We start from the raw sequence: 18228 nt of genomic DNA, 5'->3' as shown, positions 1-18228 counted from the left end.
TACCTGCCTGCGACAGGGTGTCAAAAGGGTGACAAATACTCCACTTTGACTTATTCTGCCGTTTCCGGCACTGGTCCTCAGTATCTCTCCGAACTCAATCTCATCTATACGCCCTCACGACTTCTTCGCTCATCTTTCGACAATAGGCTTCTGCAAGTCCCACTAAGATTATGCTCACTTCCACAACATTAACTCATTTACAGTAAATTACAGACGCGTTATACACGCTCACTATTACCACACACACACACACAGACAAACGTTAGAGACGCTCATGGTCAGGGCAGGGTCACACTGTTATATGCGAATACTGTATATGTGCATGGTTGTTGATGATTTAGGCTATATTATGTAAAGAGCTATGAGCAAATTTCGGAAAGGTGCCATATAAATCCCAATTATTATTAATTTGTAATTGCAATAAGCGAATTTCTTTTTTAAAGTAGTGTGCATGTTAAACTGGATTTATAATTCTTAGTTAAGCGGTAGCCACTGTTGTTTAATGAGCATGGAGAATGAGATTATTATTACTTTTGTTTGGTAGTGGGTTATACTTTTCCTTTCAGAATCTGTAACATTTACATTAAAATTATATGTATTAAAAGCAGACAGGGCCTGCCGGAAACAAGCATACATGTAGTTTCTTTGTGTTGGAACACAAGAACACGCAAATCTCTAGATGACTGCGGGAGTGAATTTTCACGCATAAGAACATCATTGACACCCACAAAAAAAAAAAAAAGCTTTATCTACACATGGCAGATCTTTGGGGAAATCTTTGCAGTTATAACCTTTGTTGTGGCAAAATCTACGTACGTAATCGCGCTTCGATTGACATAAGCAGTCTAAAGTTAGACTGCCTCTCGAACTGTGTTCAACCTTCCTCATTTGCCTGCTATCTTCTAAGACTGTCCAGGAATGATAAAACTGCTGGAAGGATTATTCTCTGATGACCCTCGGCTTCGTCGCTAAGGCGTTCTTGATGGCTTCAACGCTTTAATGATCCCCTTGAGCTTGGGGGAAAAAGTAAAAAAGGAACAGGTGAATAAGGAGGTTGCTCCAGTGCAGCGATGTTCTTCTCGGCCAGGAACTGCCAGATGCTCAGGGCGTTGTGAGCAGGTGCATTGTCATGGTCAAGCAGCCCTTTAATGGCGGAACTGTGCTTAAAGGTTTGTAGTCTACACCAATGATGCCATTCTTTCTAGCTTTGGTCCAGACTAGTTACTCCAAAACCGGAATCTCGCATCTCGCGGAGATTATAACAGTGTGTACTCCATCTTGTGACCAGTCAGTAGGGGACGTAAGTCACTCACAAAACTAGGACAAGGGAAATAACTGTAAAAGTCTCTTCTTGACTTCGTCTATCCATGGACGTGTATTTAATGGATATAAGTTCGTGGTCTATCACCTGCTGAGCTGAGCATAAAGCCATTTTTGTAGACGCCAATAGCCACGTTTATTCAAAGCAGAAACGTACTCAGATCTGCTGCTTTCACCGTCAGTTCAACGCATGTGACATGAACTTCGCAATATTAGTGTTGCCTCAGAAAGCGCAGGCTATAAGGTAAAAGTACTGTCAGTTACCTGAAGGTTTCACGATCAACTCACACTCCTCCTGTTGTGCTGTTTCTCAAACGCGTGTAAATACATTTTATATTTTGATTTCATTGCGCAAATGCTTTTCAGTCATTAAAAAGTCATCTCTTATAAACGTTTTGAAACGATGATACTTGTAAAATGTCTTCACAGAAGTAAAATGTGCTTATTAATAGTTCATCATTATGTAATTAAATAGACAGCTGGAATGTGTCTGAAAATTTATGTGTGCGTGAATATCTATGTGTGTGTGTGGAAGAGAAATTAAATTACTTTTCATTGCCACTAAACATAAACAAATCTTTCTTATTGAATTTTATAGAAAGCAGCTGGAGAAATGTGACCTGTTGGATAAAAGAAGGAAACTGCAAAAGTTTTCAGGCAAGGATGAAGTTGCCATCCCAGTCAAAACATCAGACATGAGCATTCTGGCAAAACATATCGACCAAACAGAGCATAACATACTTCTCATGGAAATTGACCTACCACTATCAAAAGCAGAGATGATAGAGACACCTGCTGAAAAGCTTAAAAGGGCAGTTAATCACCTCTTGAAAGAAAACGGTTTCCATGACAATGATACTGAGAAATTGATACATGAAGTTCCTGATCACTGGGAAAAACATGGAGATCTCATCTTGTTGCCTTGCAATGCTTTTCGTTCAGCATCATGGAGGTGTCTAAGTAAGCTTCTGTACATTTTTGAGAAAGTGAATATTTGTAAAATATTATTTGACCATTATTGGAGCTTTTTGTACTCACTGGCATCAGATTTCATTCTTTCTACTATATTTTGTTTGTTTGATTATTTAGAATACAAAAAAGCTGCTTGGAAATATAATTGCATGCTTCTTGGCTTATATGGTACTTACTGGGAAAAAAAATGTCATCCTCACTCTGCATGCAGTTGCCTATTAAGGTTGTACAGGTATATAGATATTCTCCACACTTTGTTCCCTTTCTAGGATTGGAATTTTGCCAGAACGCAACTTACATTATTAATAGACTTTACAACATACAAGTCAAAAGTTAATTCCCTTGATATGCATGTCATTGTGTTGGCATACACATGAGCCTGTGTGTGTCTCTGTATTCAAACATGTGCATGGATGTTAGGCAGTTACACCTGACTTTTTTTTTTTTCTCAGGTCCAAGTGTTTGGCAGACCGTTGGGTGTGCTTTGAAATGTAATCGAATCGCTCGCCAAGCCACAGTTAGCACAGACTGCTTCCGCAGTCCCCAGGTGGAGCTCTTGCTTGGAGACAATGGAATTGTGCTTCACAAAGACAATGGAATAAGGTCTTTCAGATTGTTTGGGTAGCTGTGTTTGAATGTTGGGCACTTTCGTACACTTTAACATTTAGCACTAAACTTTTTAATATTAAAAGTTTGATCGTGGTTTAAATTTATAATCATAAAGTATGCAATAAAAACAGATATAGGTAAGTGTATGATAGGATTGCAAAAGTATCTGTTTTCATTGTGCTTTTTTTCTTTCATTTTTAATGAAAAAGCAATATTTTTTCTTTTTGCTTCAAGGTTTATTTATAAGTTTCTTATCAAAAGTACACTTTCAATACTTGAAATGTGGTTTTATTTAACAGTTACACATATGACATAACCAAGTGCATGTTCAGCTCTGGTAACATCACAGAAAAACTACGTATTGCTGCCTTTGACTGCAGAGGAGAGACTGTTGTAGACTTGTATGCAGGTAGGCAAGATGTTTTCCAATTTGTGTATAAGATACAACTTTATCCCAGAGGGCAGTTAGAAGCAGCTCTATATGGATGCGCAACAACAATCAGCAATACCATGACACATCACACCTGCTCCTCCAGACAGACCCTCCTACAATCATGATTCACACTTGCGTATGGTCTACATTCATTCTCACGAAGTAACATTTAGAAGTCACATGGCTGCAGGTACACAGAATCGGCAGCCTGACTTAAGTTGATGGAACTCTCCCAACAGGACATGCCTATCATTGCAATAAGACTACACTTTTATTTGGATGATACAAGCAGTTTACTTTCATTTCTGAAATTTCTTGTTGTGGTTGCAGGTATAGGTTATTTCACACTACCATATCTGGTTCATGCAGGGGCCAAGCATGTTCATGCTTGTGAATGGAATCGATATGCTTTAGAGTCTCTTGTACAGAACCTTGAACTGAATGGTGTTAAGGAGAAGTGTACTATTCATGCAGGAGATAATCGAAAGGTTAGTGAAGAAGTATGTATGAAGGAACAGCAATTTACACCCTCAGTTTCATGATGCAAGACAGTGAGGAAGCTTTTTAAGGACAACACTGATAACGTGAATCTGAAAGTAGTCAGTGAGAGCTCAGAATAGTGTGGAATAGAGGTTAAGATTTGGTCTAACACAAGTTTTGTTAGGATTTCAACTTGCCTTGACATTTTTGTGAGACCCAGCATCTCTCAACACTTAAGAAAGACGTTTGTACTAATATTTTCATTCTCTTTTATTTTGAGTTATATAAGAAGTGGAAGTCTTGGGGCAAAATTATAAGATTATCTCATAGTAGATGTTTTATATTTACTTGTGGATTCTATATTTTCCTTTTTCCATTAAACAGAACGATTCATTTTCTATAAATGCTCTGCATGTGCAGCTACAGCTACGGGGAATAGCTGACCGAGTGAATTTAGGTCTCATTCCCAGCTCAGAGGATGGTTGGGCTATTGCTTGTCAGCTTCTCCAACCAGCAGGAGGTACCATGCACATTCCATGGCAATGTGAACAGTTTGACTGGCATGTGTGAAAGACTTCAGAAAGGCAAGTGTGCAGAGCACAACAGTCACATACTGTGCAGCACAATGGATGAAGTTTCATTGACGCAGCAATGTACAGGACAAAATAACAGTTCATCTTGTGGCAGGCAGTTTGATTTTAAAGTTCAGAGCTGTCAGCCAGTTCATAGCCTTTACATGTTTGAAAACAAGTCAGATGACGGATCTTCATGTTCAAGGGGTGACAATTCTTTTCAAGATTTTTCTGGCCTTGCTGCTATATCACCACATGATAATGACATTCAGAGGCCACCAGAAAGATCTCTTCATTCTTTGGCCATGATACCAGAGAATAAACTCTCCTACCCCTCTGTGATGTCTGATGGCAGAAATCACAAGGATAATACTAATAGGACTTGGCAGAGTTGTGAGACTAAAACTTCCTGGTCAAGATGGGGACAGTATGTTTGCAAGGCTTTGCAGAATCTTTTGCAAAAAGAGCATGGTGGCCTGTGGTCTGCTGCTGTTCTTCACATCCAACATGTTAAGTCGTATGCACCACATATTGATCACTTGGTTCTTGATGTACGGTGTAGTCCGCAGGTTTCCCAATCTCTGCCAGGGACTTAGCAAACATCTTTGGATACAGAACACCTTATGAAAGAGTTTTTAAAATGTGGATGTTGCTTCGCTTGGTGAACGTTGCACCCATTCAACTTGTAATTCAGAGCTCAGAAATCGGCAATTAAACAAAATATAAAAAAGAAAGAATGTATATGTGGGTAAATGAGGGTGTGTTTCCAGCAGAGTCTACAGAAGTGCTCACCACTGTTCAGCTTGCATGTTGTACATAGCTAAAGTGGAAAAAAATATATAAAGACGCAATAAGATTTAACAAATCCTCTCAACAGCATGAATGTTCAGTTCCTGAACTTTCTTATGCACTTGAGAAAGCTTACATTTAAGCCATTACTTTGTTACACTATCCTGTAAGTTTTGAAGTCGTGTCAGAATAGCTCCATGTGCACTCTGGTGTTTTTACCTTCTTGACAACTGTGCAGACTTTTTCTCTGGAGCACCTAGTCCAAGAATTTTATACTGTCCCAATATTGTAAACCTCATCATACATGTTGGTATGCCCTATAGCTGTTCACCATCCCCTCCTACTCAGAATGTTTCTTTACAAGGAATATCAATTAATGAACTTAAATTTTTTAAGTATCTTCAGAAGATTAAATAGTGACATTGTTTAAAACATATTTCAAATTTTCACAGTAGATTTGTAATCTAAATGAACATTTTTATCATTAGAAACATAAACTGAGGATTCCTTTCCCCACAATTACTAACAAAAAGATATATATGTGTGTGGTTTATTTCATATAAATCTGTGTCCATTCTGTCAAAGTTTTGTAAAGAATTATTGTGTCACACTTTAAACCTGTCTAAAACATTTTAAAAAGTTATTGCCAGATTTTGGTACACAAAAATTAGGATATGGCACATAATACTGAAATCACAAACAAGACACAACAGCATATGCTACAGCTACAGGGGGACTTGCTGCACTGGAGCCTGGTGGATAGCATGCCTTTCTTCAGAGAAGAAAGTTCCTAATTCAAGGACTACCTAAATCTGTGACTAGAAAACTCACCCTGCCCATCCCACAATAATAATTAACCAGAAGAGGTAAGAGGGTGGTGGAGGAGGTAGGGTGCTACCTTTCATGTTCTTTGTCCTTCACCTACAATGCTCTTATGGACAGCAGGCTATGGAATCTGCCTTTTTTAATACTACATACTGTCAGATGTTTAAAATTAAATATTTTTTTACCTTCAAACCACACTGTTTATTCAACAAGTCTAATAAAATGTGGAACAGAACTAGTAACATCCTCTGCAGATATTCTTACATATGAAAAATATGATTAAAACTATGATTAAAAATTTGTAAACATCAGGGGCCAATCATTTTGATGAGCCAAATATAACTACCACAACCCAATCACAAAGAAGCAGTTTGCCTTTTCTAGTTTCCTTTCTGTGAGAAGAGTAGAAGTAGCTGCAAGAATAACACAGCTCTGTCTCAGATGATAGCTTTGTGTGCTGTTTTTTTTTTTTGTTAGATGAAAATAGTGTTTTATAAAAAAATATCAAGAAACTACATCATGGCAAAGCAAGTCCAAAACAATGTGCCAGAGGAAAGATCTAACCCATAACACAAGGCCAAGATCATCATTCTCTGTCTTGGTCAAAAGCACTTTAGATACTTTACCAACAGAATGCTCTAGTTGCAGTAGTATAGTCTTCGTGGCCTGTTTATAGGTCCCCTCATAATCTTTTCCATATTAATTTTATTGGGATAATTATCCTGAAATATAATAATATTCAGTCAAAATTTAATGGTAGTTGGTAGTGCACTCCAGTATTTTACAACTCTGTAGAGAAGATTTAAAGATAATATGCTTAGTAAAATTCTCCCTTAGTGGATTCCATGTTTAGCAGTGTTAATGTCTAATGCATTTTTTGTTTATGCCATCAACATAATTTTAAATTTATGTTTGAATTGAGTCATATCCAAACTTGTTACCTTTGAATGAATGCAACCCTAGACAGCTATGTCTTTGTTTGAATAATTCAATTACAATATTTTAAAGCATTTTTTCAATAATTTAGTTCCTTCTCAGAATATTCTGTTATTACTTCCTTTTTCAAGAGTGGCTGTCATATTGCATGTTCTGGGGTCTTACGAAAGACATGCATCTTTAGGAAAGTATCCTTCCCTAGATAATGCCAATACCTGGTTTGAACACTGGATGTCACAATGTCAAACGTCAGATCACTATCGAGCGTAACACCCACCATGGCTGTGTACATCCGTGCACCCATACTGAACCCTGAGCCGCTCACTGCAGTGGGGACAAGCGAGTGTTTTCGCCGCTACACTACAGGGCGCCCACATCTCACAGAAAGGATCTTGCTATCCGTGTATAGAAGTTTGTCAAAAATGTTCTGGTGTCGATTTTCATGAAACTGAATGAGGCAAAGGAAGATATGAACATTTCCCTCAAAGTCTGCAGACTATTTTCCTGCATAAAGTATAATTGCAGTAATCACTAATTTAACATTATCAGTAAACATTCTTCTATCATAAAACACGAACGGATTATCACACGACAAACGACGAGTTAAATATAATTATTCATTTCATTCGTACAGATATATTTCCTCACAATGTAGATATCTGTATTTTTTAAAATCTTAGGCTGAGGTCAGATCAGTAGATCTATAAAACATCTCCACAAAATAACTGAACAGTTACAGGTGGTTTCCATGGGGTAATTCATAACATGTTGCAAAAATTTGAATTAGTTATATCCCTTGCATTTACTACTCCAATAGAGGACACTGTAACCTGTTCAAATATTCTTCCGCTTATCGCCACTTCCGAAGCCGTAAGAGTTGACGAAGAATATTGTCTTCTAGAAAAATGCTTTAAACTGTTTTACATACATCGTTCAGGAGTGACTCTGTACAGGTTTCTTTGGATAACTAGAGTAAACTTGGGACTAGTTTTTTCCGCCCTAAGCGGAAGTGTGAGGTCATAACCGCCATTTGGCATGTTCAGAATGGAGACTAGAATAAATGACCGACTATGGAAGCGTACATTTAGATACTGATTTACATCATCTTTTTGTTTCATGGTCATATATCAAATATTGTTTTAGTCTCTCCAGATACATCCGCGGTTCTAGGGTGCTTTTTGGACCGGCAGTTGGTCGAGTATTCAATATAAGGTAGGTCTTGACGGACTTGAGAGTGGAGTGGCGAGTGAAGCCACTGAGGGTGTGTTAACTAACCGGTACTTTGATCTCATGCGGTTACGTTATAACATAGTTATTCCTTGCCATTTCCATCCCTTTTATATGCTTTCTGAATCCATTGTGGTGTCGTTGACTTTATTTATAAAATTTCTTTTAGGCGAAAGTCACTTCATTTATCAGGCGTTGCCTTCAAATTTAGGTTAGCTAAACTTAAGCCGTATGGCATTAGTTCCCATGTAGGGACACTTGCATCGTTGTGGTCTGTCGGGATGGCCCCGCCTCCGCTTCGGACCATATCGTCAACGGTGTTATTTTTCTAAGTGTTACAGAAGATTTAAGAGCGTGGCAGATAACTGTTTTCAGCACTTTTAGAGTGATTTAACAGGTTTCCTTGCACATATTTTCAACCCACCAGAAACATCGACACCAGTCGTTATGTGTTTAATTTCCTTTTTAGGTTAAATTGGATTTGATTGTGTAAGTCTTGCCAAAGAAGAAATTGTAGTTCATTTTGGATATAAGCATATGAAAAGGAAACTTGAGTCATTCCAATGGCTGAATGCATACATGATGTTACATTTTTTATCCGTTCACTAAAGCATTAATTGATAACATCTGTAAAAACCAACATAATGAAATTCTTTAATTTTGATTAGCATCCATATTTTTTGGTGTGATCAACTTTTGAAAAGGTGTTTGAAAGTTTTTGTATGTGATCATCCTTTTTTAGATTATTATTTTCATTCTTTAGTATACTGATAATTTTTTTTTTTTTTTAAAAAAGGATGTCTGGATGTAGTTGTAGATGTGTATGTGCACAAGAGCATTTTTTCTTTGCCATTTTAGTACTTCTGATAAACTTGTTATAAGCCTGAAAATTAAGTTTTAAAATACTTCTGTGCCTTACACATTATATTTATGCTATGTATTTATCTATTATCAAGTACTGTTAATTTGTCCATTGTGCATTTTTGTGTGGTTTCGTATTAACTGTGTGCATAACTTTTATTTTTACTTTTGATTTGCCTAGCTGATCTGTTTCTTGTTTCTCATCTGTTAGCCATCATGCATGGCCTCCAACAATTTGAAGAACTTTTCCAATCTCCATTTTAAATAAATTTGCTTTTTAGTGTTCTTATTTTCCATCTGGCAAACACACATACCTAGATATGAGCATAGAATGTTGAGAATGTGCATGCTTATCTGAATATAAATCAGTGTCTTACAGAAGTCTGGCCTTATTCTAGATAAAGAACTATAGATCCAGGAAACATTTACTCTCCTAGAACTTTTAGTGTAGTTCTAACCCTAGAACACTTATGATCTAGCAATTGGGATACAATTTAGGCTACTTTGAGATCAAGTATTTATTTTTAGTTTACTGGATTGTTGACTGTCAAAAGAAGTTTTGAATTTATAAAATAAATTCTGTGCTATTACAATACAGGCAAGTGTTCTCATATTACTCAACAAACTTTGCCAAAATTAGGGTGGCAAGAATTAGAAAAAATATTGTGTTGAAGACCTGAGATAATGTTGAGCTGTGTTTTGGAGTATTTCTCACACTCTAAACAAGCAACTTCAGTGTTAGCTATGAAGTCAGCAATAAGCTTTTCTTAGGGGAAATAACGGTTGCAGATTTGTGAACCTCTGCTTTCGGAACAGTCAAAATTTTAATCATTGTTGTAATTTTAAATCTGGCCAAAGTATTAGCATTGTCTATAGTGACAGTAAATTGTTCCTTCACTTGCACAAATTCTTGCCACAAGATGAATTACTTCACTAAACTTTTCTCATTACATGCCAGTCATTCACTGTGGGTGCCACTAGAGCTAATCATTGCTTAAGAGATGATGATGATGATGACGATGATGTAGTTTTATAGCGCGCTAGTATCCGCATCACAAAGATGCGCTCAATGAGATCTCACTAGGCAAGGTCTATACAAATGCAGGGTTCGGCAAGTCTGCCACAAATAGCAAAGAATAAATCAGCTACATGAGAGTAAGGCAGTTGACCAGTGAGGCTTCAGCATAAACACAGCTTCACCATGTATTAAAAAAATTGTTGGAAGTGATGTGTATATAAGTCCAATGTTCAAATTCACATCTTGTGTCAGATGATTACTTTCACCCATTGCAGGCAATTTGCCAAATTGATGTTTCTATTTTGAGCTTGTACTGGCCCTAAACAGCCTTTCATGAGATTTATGTTAGACATTGTATGTGTATGTTTCACAGTTGAACAGGCAGAAATGTCAGCCATGCTTACCCATAAAGTGCTAGAAAATCACTTTAATGTTCTAAATTTAATATGGTGATGATGGTGGGTTTCGATAGTAATACCACATCTGTTGTAAACCATGTTGATTGCATTCACATTCACATTCTCTGGCTGGTCATGGTACATGTTAGGTACTGTCATGAACCAGGGGATAATATGAGTTGGAGTCATTGGACTCAATTTAGCCAATCCATGTAGATATAAGCATTAGTGCAGGGCAAGCATTAAAATATTGATAACTTATTAGCGTGTAATTTTTTACTCAAGTTCTTTCTTCTTGTTCCTCGTTATTTCCTGTCTCCCATATACACTTGCATGTTTCTTTTAAGAAATACAATTCTCTGTATGTATGTGAAGTGACCTGCATTATTTTAAGAAAGGTTTTTCCTGTAATCCTAAAAACATCTCTAGTTTGAGAGATAAGTAAGGCTGCCATAGCAATTGATATAATGTTACAGTAATTCTGAGAAAAGAGGGTGTAAGTAGTTAAAGCTTTTCTCATGATTTTGTAAATTTTGTTATAGTTCTATTAGTTCTGATTCTCTTTGTCAACCACCATATGCTTTCTTGCAGAGAATTGGAAAACAAGACCAGCAGCCATGGGCAAGTTAATATCAAAGATTTTTGGCAACAAGGAGATGAGAATCCTCATGCTGGGGCTGGATGCTGCAGGAAAAACTAGTATCCTTGAATCCAGACTGCCTTTACCTATTTTCTTTATGACTGACTTATGAATCAGCTAGTTTTCAGATTAAAAGCTAAGAACTTTTAAAATGTCCCGCAAAACTTTTTCATGGAGATTATTCTTAGATTATTAGCTCAGTTATAGCTCATACCAATTGATTTAATATCTGCATATTTACGAACAAATGCGATGCATTTGCAGTGAGATGAGAGTAGTTTCTGTGATCAGAACAATCTTGTGGGCAGTTTACTTCATAATTGTGACCACTAGCTAATGTGTAGCATTGCTTGCATTATAGTTTATCATATGTCATAATGATCGGGCTTACTTGTTCATTGAAATGAAATTTTTTTTCACTTAATTCAAACACAGCACTTTTATACAAAATGAAATTAGGTCAGTCAGTGACAACTATCCCAACAGTGGGGTTCAACGTTGAAACTGTCACATACAAAAATGTTAAATTCAATGTCTGGGTAAGTAGGATTTTTAAAAATATTGATTTGCACCATTTCTTGCTAGGAAAAGTAATAAACTACAGTTTCATTTGAAGTTTGCAACTGTGCGAGTGCAATAAAGATTTTTTTAAAGTATTTTAGTCAGTTGGTAGAGTGCGCAGGGTAAAAAAATGTAGCTTAAGCAGTAACAGAGACCCTGATGATTTGATTACAAGTAATTCCATTATCCTTTAACTGTATTTGAAGTGGTCTGATTTTGGCACATCTGTCAGACTTGCCTATCAAGAGGACTTTGAGGGCTAATGCAGAAAATGGAAGTTTGCTTAGTGCAGGATGATTATAAATAGCAGTGCTTTTCCTTGTTAACTTACTTTTTTTAATTGCTGTTTTTTTTCTGTTTTTTGGTCACAACATTTCTTGGTTTCTGTATTGTTCAGGATGTAGGAGGACAAGACAAAATTCGTCCACTGTGGCGACACTACTTCACAGGGACTCAGGGGCTCATTTTCGTTGTAGACTCAGCTGATCGGGACCGTATAGATGAGGCACGGCAAGAACTTTATCGCATAATCAACGATAGGGAGATGCGGGATGCCATCATCCTGGTTTTTGCCAACAAACAAGATCTTCCAGATGGTAAGCATAGACAAAGATTTAATAATAAAAAATGGAAAATTTTTATAGCATATACTCATGCTCCTAAGAAGCATACTCTTAGCTCTTAAGAACAAGACATGGAGATCATACGAGGAACCGTAGAACAAGCAAACAACATATGAACAAGGGATAGATAACAACAGTACTGATGTCAAATTAAAAAAACATAAAGAGGATCCAATTAACAAGGACCGAGAGCATTATGATTTTGCAAAAGGAAGATGAGCAGGGAAGGAGCAATAAACAGAAAAGGGAAGGGTGTGAAAAATGACTAGCTTTTATTTTAAAAGAAAGTGAGTTATTTCCAGACTTTCCCCTTATCTCTCTCAGTCCACTAAACATAAAATATTGAGGTTAATAAATTTTACTAATGTCTATGCATTCTTTTCATCCAGCAATGAAACCTCATGAAATACAAGAAAAATTGGGTCTGACTCGGATACAGGACCGCAACTGGTATGTTCAGCCATCATGTGCTACAACTGGTGATGGACTGTTTGAAGGTCTCACGTGGCTTACATCGAACCATAAGTCATGAGGAAGAAAGGACATCTTAGTTGGTGTCACCATTGCAAGACATTTCACCAGACCATGCACTTGTCAGGGAGCACTCTTGTTCTTGCTACTCTTTCTATTGTGGCTTAAAAAAAACCAACTGTCTTAAGTGATCTTTGACCCAGGACCTGAATAATATGAGTACGCTACCAAAAAAAAAAAAAAGACTCAGAATGAATGTTCTTTGGGAATGAGGTAGTGTGATTTGCTTTCACCAGCACAGATGCCAAAAGAGCATTTTATTTGGTGCCATCTTGTTTTTGGTGGAGGTCATCGCATAGGCTCATTTCACTACCTAGAGCTTGTGAAATGAAAAAACAACTTTCAGTTAAAGTTGCAGAATTTTTTTCTCATCTGTCATGCAACTGTGATGTTTGGTTTGGCAGCACCTACCACCAATCTCTGCTGCCTTCAGAAGGTCGCAACAAAAAATAGGGAGGGAGAGGGGGGCGAAGTAGACAAACAGTACCAGGAAACAGGGAATTGCTAAAACTACTAAGATGGAGCTGCTGTGAATACAAGAATTGTATGGAAATTTGCATGTACTGTTCTATGGCTCAGGAGTACTTCCAGTGTCTCATGCAGTGTTGCACCTGTTGCATGGTTTAAACCAGATGAATTTTTTTTGTGCTTATTTATTCAAGTGAATCATGCTCTTGGTGTCCTGCACCCTCCTCCTTTCTCATCACCACTAAAGCTTGCCCAGAATGATCACTACAGAGCATCACCGCCATGAAAGAGATAACAGGCATTGCACAGCTCAGCAAGAGCTACCCACAAGCTGGGTGAAGAGAAGGATGCTGTACCTTATCATTACCTTCAGAGTTATCATTGGAAGCATGACCTACGGCACTCAGTTATATAATTCGTCTGTTTTGTTAGTGTGTTTCCTACAAGCAAGGTCTGATTCCATGTTCTTTTCTCCTTAGATTTGTTCTTTGGAATAGTATGCTACCCAGCCCTGCCATCTGCTCCATCCCATTCCAGTGTAAAGGAGTTAGGCAGCATTGTGATGAGAGTGCTTAACTTGCAGAAAGCTTTGTTTGACTGATATGCATGGTACCCTTGTTGCTGAATTCTCATAGAAATGTGTTAATGTTCGAAGTGTTGCATGGTTTCTCGTATATACAACACTTCCCACTCTATGCTTTTAGGATTCTAGGTGCAGTTATTTGCAGTCCAAATTATACCAGACATAGACAACATATCTCCCACCTGAGTACCCACCGATAGATGAGAGATCAGTGAATATTCATAGGAACAAATGTCATGTTAAAAATTGCTCTTCTATTTTTGTTTAAAAAAACTTACATTTTTAAAGCATCAAACAGCTGAGCTTTTTCATTTGGCATAGTAAAGTTAGTAGGCAGAAGGGAACTGCGTGCTGCAGACTCCAGCAAGTTTGCTTTGTACGCACTAGGTAGTGTTACGTCCAAAAGTGGGTGGTTTCCAACACAGTGATGTCGTAACTTTTCCAGGATACTATTTCCCCCAGCATCCAAAAGAATGCATGTTTCCATCTGTCTTCATTGTCTTGGCCTGCAGCTTGCTGTTCAGAGTGGTTGTTTGTGAAAATGAACAAGTCCATTACAATCAGTTTATAACACATTTTTCTTTAGTTGGATGGGTGTCTGAGGCACACATTTCCTCTCTTCCTTTTCAAAAGATCAGTTTTTACCTGTGTTGTAAGCATGCCTATGGATTGTGATAGTGCTCAGACCCATGTGGAATATTTTTTTCCCCCACTGGAATTAAACTGCTGGTGTAACCAAGCATTTTTGAGTAAAACTTTAAGAACAAGTTCTTGAGCCTAATAATAGTATGTGCTTAATAAATTGTAATGTTTCAGGGGCTCAGATGTCAATGTAGACTATTGTTCTGTTGGTGCATATACTGTATATACAGTGTCAGTTTGTACATTTATATGTGCAGAGATTATTATTACAATATTAAAAGTCTAAATGCCCTATGAGAGAAATGCATGACAGTCTTGCAACAGCTTGCCTGTGTCAGTCATTTTTTGCATGTTGTAATGATATATTTCTTTTTCAGTAAACTTAAGATGGTTTGCTTCTTCTCACCCTCTCTTTCTGCTATGTTTGTTTTAATTTTCATTGTTTCAGAATTATTCACTTTTTTGTTAAAAACAAAGTGGGAGATTATCTTCCGATACAGAATGATAAATATTTTTGTAAACACATACCTAAGACGTCTTTACAAAATATTAAATGCTTTATTCCTTCATTTTTGCGTTTCAGTTACAGCTTTGCATTGCTTTTCATTACGCAGAAAAACCTGCAAGATAAAATAGCACAGAAGAAATAATGATTTTATGAAAAATGAAATAGCTTGCACATGCTTTATTATGTATTGATTTTGTCTTTTTTTAATTTTGGGGTATTTTTAACTCTTTTTTTTGTTTCCTTTCTCTACACACAACCCTTGTATGTTTATGTATGTGCATCTGTGAATGTGAATAACTGATTGATTAATGAATTTGAATGATCATTATATTTTTTGAGCACAAACACATCATTCTATATCATTTTACTATGACAAAGTGAAACCTACGTAATGCTGAAAGAACTTATTGATCGACATGTTTCACTTTGTCCCCACATGCTGATGTTTTTTGTGAAGATTATAGTTAGGTAAGGTTATGTTTTATGTTAATATGCGCTTTGGTTTTTCTCACTGCAAGATGAACCCTTGGGTTCCAGCTCTCAGTTTTACATCAGAATTGCCATAAACTTGTGTTTAGCTAGGTCTAATATTTTTCATATGTGATAGCTTCTTCAAACTTTTGTGGCATTTTCCTCTTTAGGGTCAACAGACACCAGTTTCTTCAATAAATTTAAAAGAATATCTGCAAGTCCAACATCAACTTTGGCCTAGTGTCAGCATGAAGTTTGAAGTACAGTTTTATCGGTTTGTCCCACAAAAAAAACTTTTGTGTGAACCCTCTTTTTGCAATATTAATTTTTTTTAAAAGCTCCACTTATTCCACCAGATTGGTTTCAGTTGCAGTTACCTCTTAAAGTGTCTTGGTACTTAAAACAATCTGACAAACTGCTGCACTCATGATTTTGACAGTGCTGATAAGCTGGTGGTATTCATTTTAGGGAATGATGCATGTTTGACTATTCGAAGCCAAAGCGCGTAATGTACAATGAAAGAAAAACAAGCTGAAGGGAAAAGAATACTTATGATGTGAATAGGTTATTAAATCAGTAGCTGTACTTCGTAGCAATCCAGTTGAATAATCTGAAGCATAAGCAGGAATATCTGCTGATAGTATTCATTTTGCTGCATTTGAATTGCCTGGCTTGTAATGTGCCTTCGGTTAAACATAGTTTTAGGGAAAAGCCCTTTCTTGGGGGAATTATTAATCTTCCTGTTACCACCTGTTGCAGAATACCTAGAACTGGTTGCATGTAGGACTTCTCGGATTTCATAGTTTTATGGTTCAGTATACGATTTTAAAAATGCCTTTTTTGCCATGAATTCTAAATATTATTATTTAGAATTTTCATTGTAGATCGCCTAAATGCATCATTATCTGGAATAGAATTTAAGGAGCCAGGACTGCTAAGTGGGAAGATGGGTTACGTTTCATTAGTGAGACAGTTTAGGCCTCTAGTCTCCTAATCGTAGATCTAGTCAACAGTATATGTGTAGGAAGTGTTTCTTGTGTGCTTGCTCAACATTGTATACAAAATATGACTACTAGAGCACATGGAAACCAAATGGTCCCTGTTTATAAATATATTTAGAAAGACATTTAAAAGAACTTTAAGCAGAGAAACTGATCATCAGCACTCACCAAGTTCGAGGTGAACTAGCCCTCACAACAATAATTTTATCATTTTATGATCATTTGGCATCAGGTTTTGAATGAAATTTGTATTTCTTTGTCATTTCTATCCTCTGTAAAGAAAAAAAAAGAGTGTCTTATTCTTCTCCTTTTTTGTCATGTGGCAAAGACATTTACAGAGACTTTGTCATTCATGCTTGTTTCAAAGCATCAAAACTTATGTTAGTCTATATTATGAGAAGATTATAAGGAACAAAGTTTAAAGTGTGGTAGGTGTTGTAATGAAGGGCATGACTACCTTAGTTGTCATCTTTAAGGATGTTCCTTGGAATCTTTCACACAGGTAGGATTAACTGAAAGTTGGTTTTAAACCGTCTTATGTGCAGACTTCAACAGGTAGATATTTTGTATAGCACATCATACTTTTAGGTTTGTTTTGATTTTTTTAAAAACTCATTCTGTTTCATGTACAATTTTCTTGTCCAAGCATAATTTTTGACTATCAAACCTTCAAAAAATGGTTTACTATTTCCTCTCCCTACATGAAAGAAGATACATGTACATTTTTAAAGCTAAGTAAAAGGTCATAAAGTGTGGGTCCTTTATCCAATATTTGTAAACTTAAAAGGGAAATCTGTGGTGTGCATTTTTAAACAGGTTCTCACAATCATGGCAGCAGAATGAGAAATTGAGCTTTATGTGCCATCAGTTTAGATGTTTGCTGTTTGGGTCTTCTAACAGTGTGTGGCATGTGCACAACAAATGGCCCCAGAATTCTATGCGAACAACTGCACCCAGTCTATTTGATTGCCATGTGTGAATAAGTTTGATATTTGGACTTCCAGATTTGTATGCCTTGTGTGCTTGAACTGTCAAAATGAGGAAGTTAACTTTCGTTTGAACAAAGATGATGGAGCACAGTATTCTGGGCAGTTAATTACTGGTCATCAGATAAGGCAATAAGGTCTATTTTAACCACCATGGACTGCATGCTGGATACAGAAATGCTGTGTATAGTTATTTTGAGCCCCCAGTGGAACTGAGTTTGGAAATGGAAGTGAAAAGGAGCATGCTGTCTATTGTCTCAGTTTGAGCTTTAGATCCTGTTCAACAGGTTAGAGCAGCCTGAAAAGACATCTTTTCCCAAGAACAATCTGCTCTTCTAGAGGCAAAAAAGAATCAAACTTTAAATCTGTTACAATTTGTTGAAGGTTTATTAGTTATTATGGTTTTTTATTTTGAAGCAAGAAGTGTTGGGGTGGGGTGCCTGCTAAAAGTGCATCATCAAAAACTATCAGGCAAGGTTGCTATGCAGTTTGTGCACTTGCTTTTAACCTGGGTGGTATGAAAGGGAGTATTTGCCTGCAAAATGCATCAATTGTATGTGCCAGGTGCAAGATGGTAGTGATCAGTGTTTCTTTTATATGTGGTTGAGAGAACATGATGTACATATCCATTACATTTCAATACACTTGCTAGCCCCTTCATGTTGTCTTGTTTTTGGATGATGCTGTGGGGTTTTGTGTTGTCTTAGTCGTAATTTGCATGCAACCAAGCCGACCATGTAAGCATTACTCTTTAAATGGTAGATGATGGACCTA

General features: G+C 36.9%; 2 protein-coding genes across 2 annotated transcripts; both read left to right on the top strand.

The window, feature by feature from the left end:
• Positions 1 to 1307: 1307 nt before the first annotated feature.
• On the top strand, positions 1308 to 5262 carry LOC112560613 (tRNA wybutosine-synthesizing protein 2 homolog). Its single transcript, XM_025232548.1, is given in 7 exon segments — positions 1308 to 1564; positions 1919 to 2280; positions 2745 to 2895; positions 3201 to 3310; positions 3665 to 3822; positions 4235 to 4348; positions 4350 to 5262. Coding segments are annotated over 7 exon segments (1575 nt in total). The 5' UTR covers positions 1308 to 1517; the 3' UTR covers positions 4983 to 5262.
• Positions 5263 to 7945: 2683 nt separating this feature from the next.
• Positions 7946 to 18114, top strand: LOC112559076 (ADP-ribosylation factor 6). Its single transcript, XM_025229971.1, has 5 exons — positions 7946 to 8148; positions 11032 to 11139; positions 11516 to 11619; positions 12039 to 12237; positions 12654 to 18114. Exons 2-5 carry the CDS (start codon positions 11058 to 11060, stop codon positions 12794 to 12796), a joined length of 528 nt encoding a protein of 175 aa, XP_025085756.1. The 5' UTR covers positions 7946 to 8148; positions 11032 to 11057; the 3' UTR covers positions 12797 to 18114.
• Positions 18115 to 18228: the final 114 nt, after the last annotated feature.

Source organism: Pomacea canaliculata, linkage group LG3 (assembly GCF_003073045.1).
Source record: "Pomacea canaliculata isolate SZHN2017 linkage group LG3, ASM307304v1, whole genome shotgun sequence".
NCBI classification, from domain to species: Eukaryota; Metazoa; Mollusca; class Gastropoda; order Architaenioglossa; family Ampullariidae; genus Pomacea; species Pomacea canaliculata.
The sequence above is the reverse complement of the archived record's forward strand: the minus strand, read 5'-3'. Positions and strand labels throughout refer to the sequence as shown.

Coding starts and splice junctions, on each gene's coding strand:
- LOC112559076 (XM_025229971.1), top strand. CDS start 11,058: ATGGGCAAGTTAATATCAAAGATTTTTGGCAACAAGGAGATGAGAATC. Junction 11,140..11,515: donor GGATGCTGCAGGAAAAACTA/GTATCCTTGAAT, acceptor ATTCAAACACAG/CACTTTTATACAAAATGAAA. Junction 12,238..12,653: donor CAAACAAGATCTTCCAGATG/GTAAGCATAGAC, acceptor CTTTTCATCCAG/CAATGAAACCTCATGAAATA.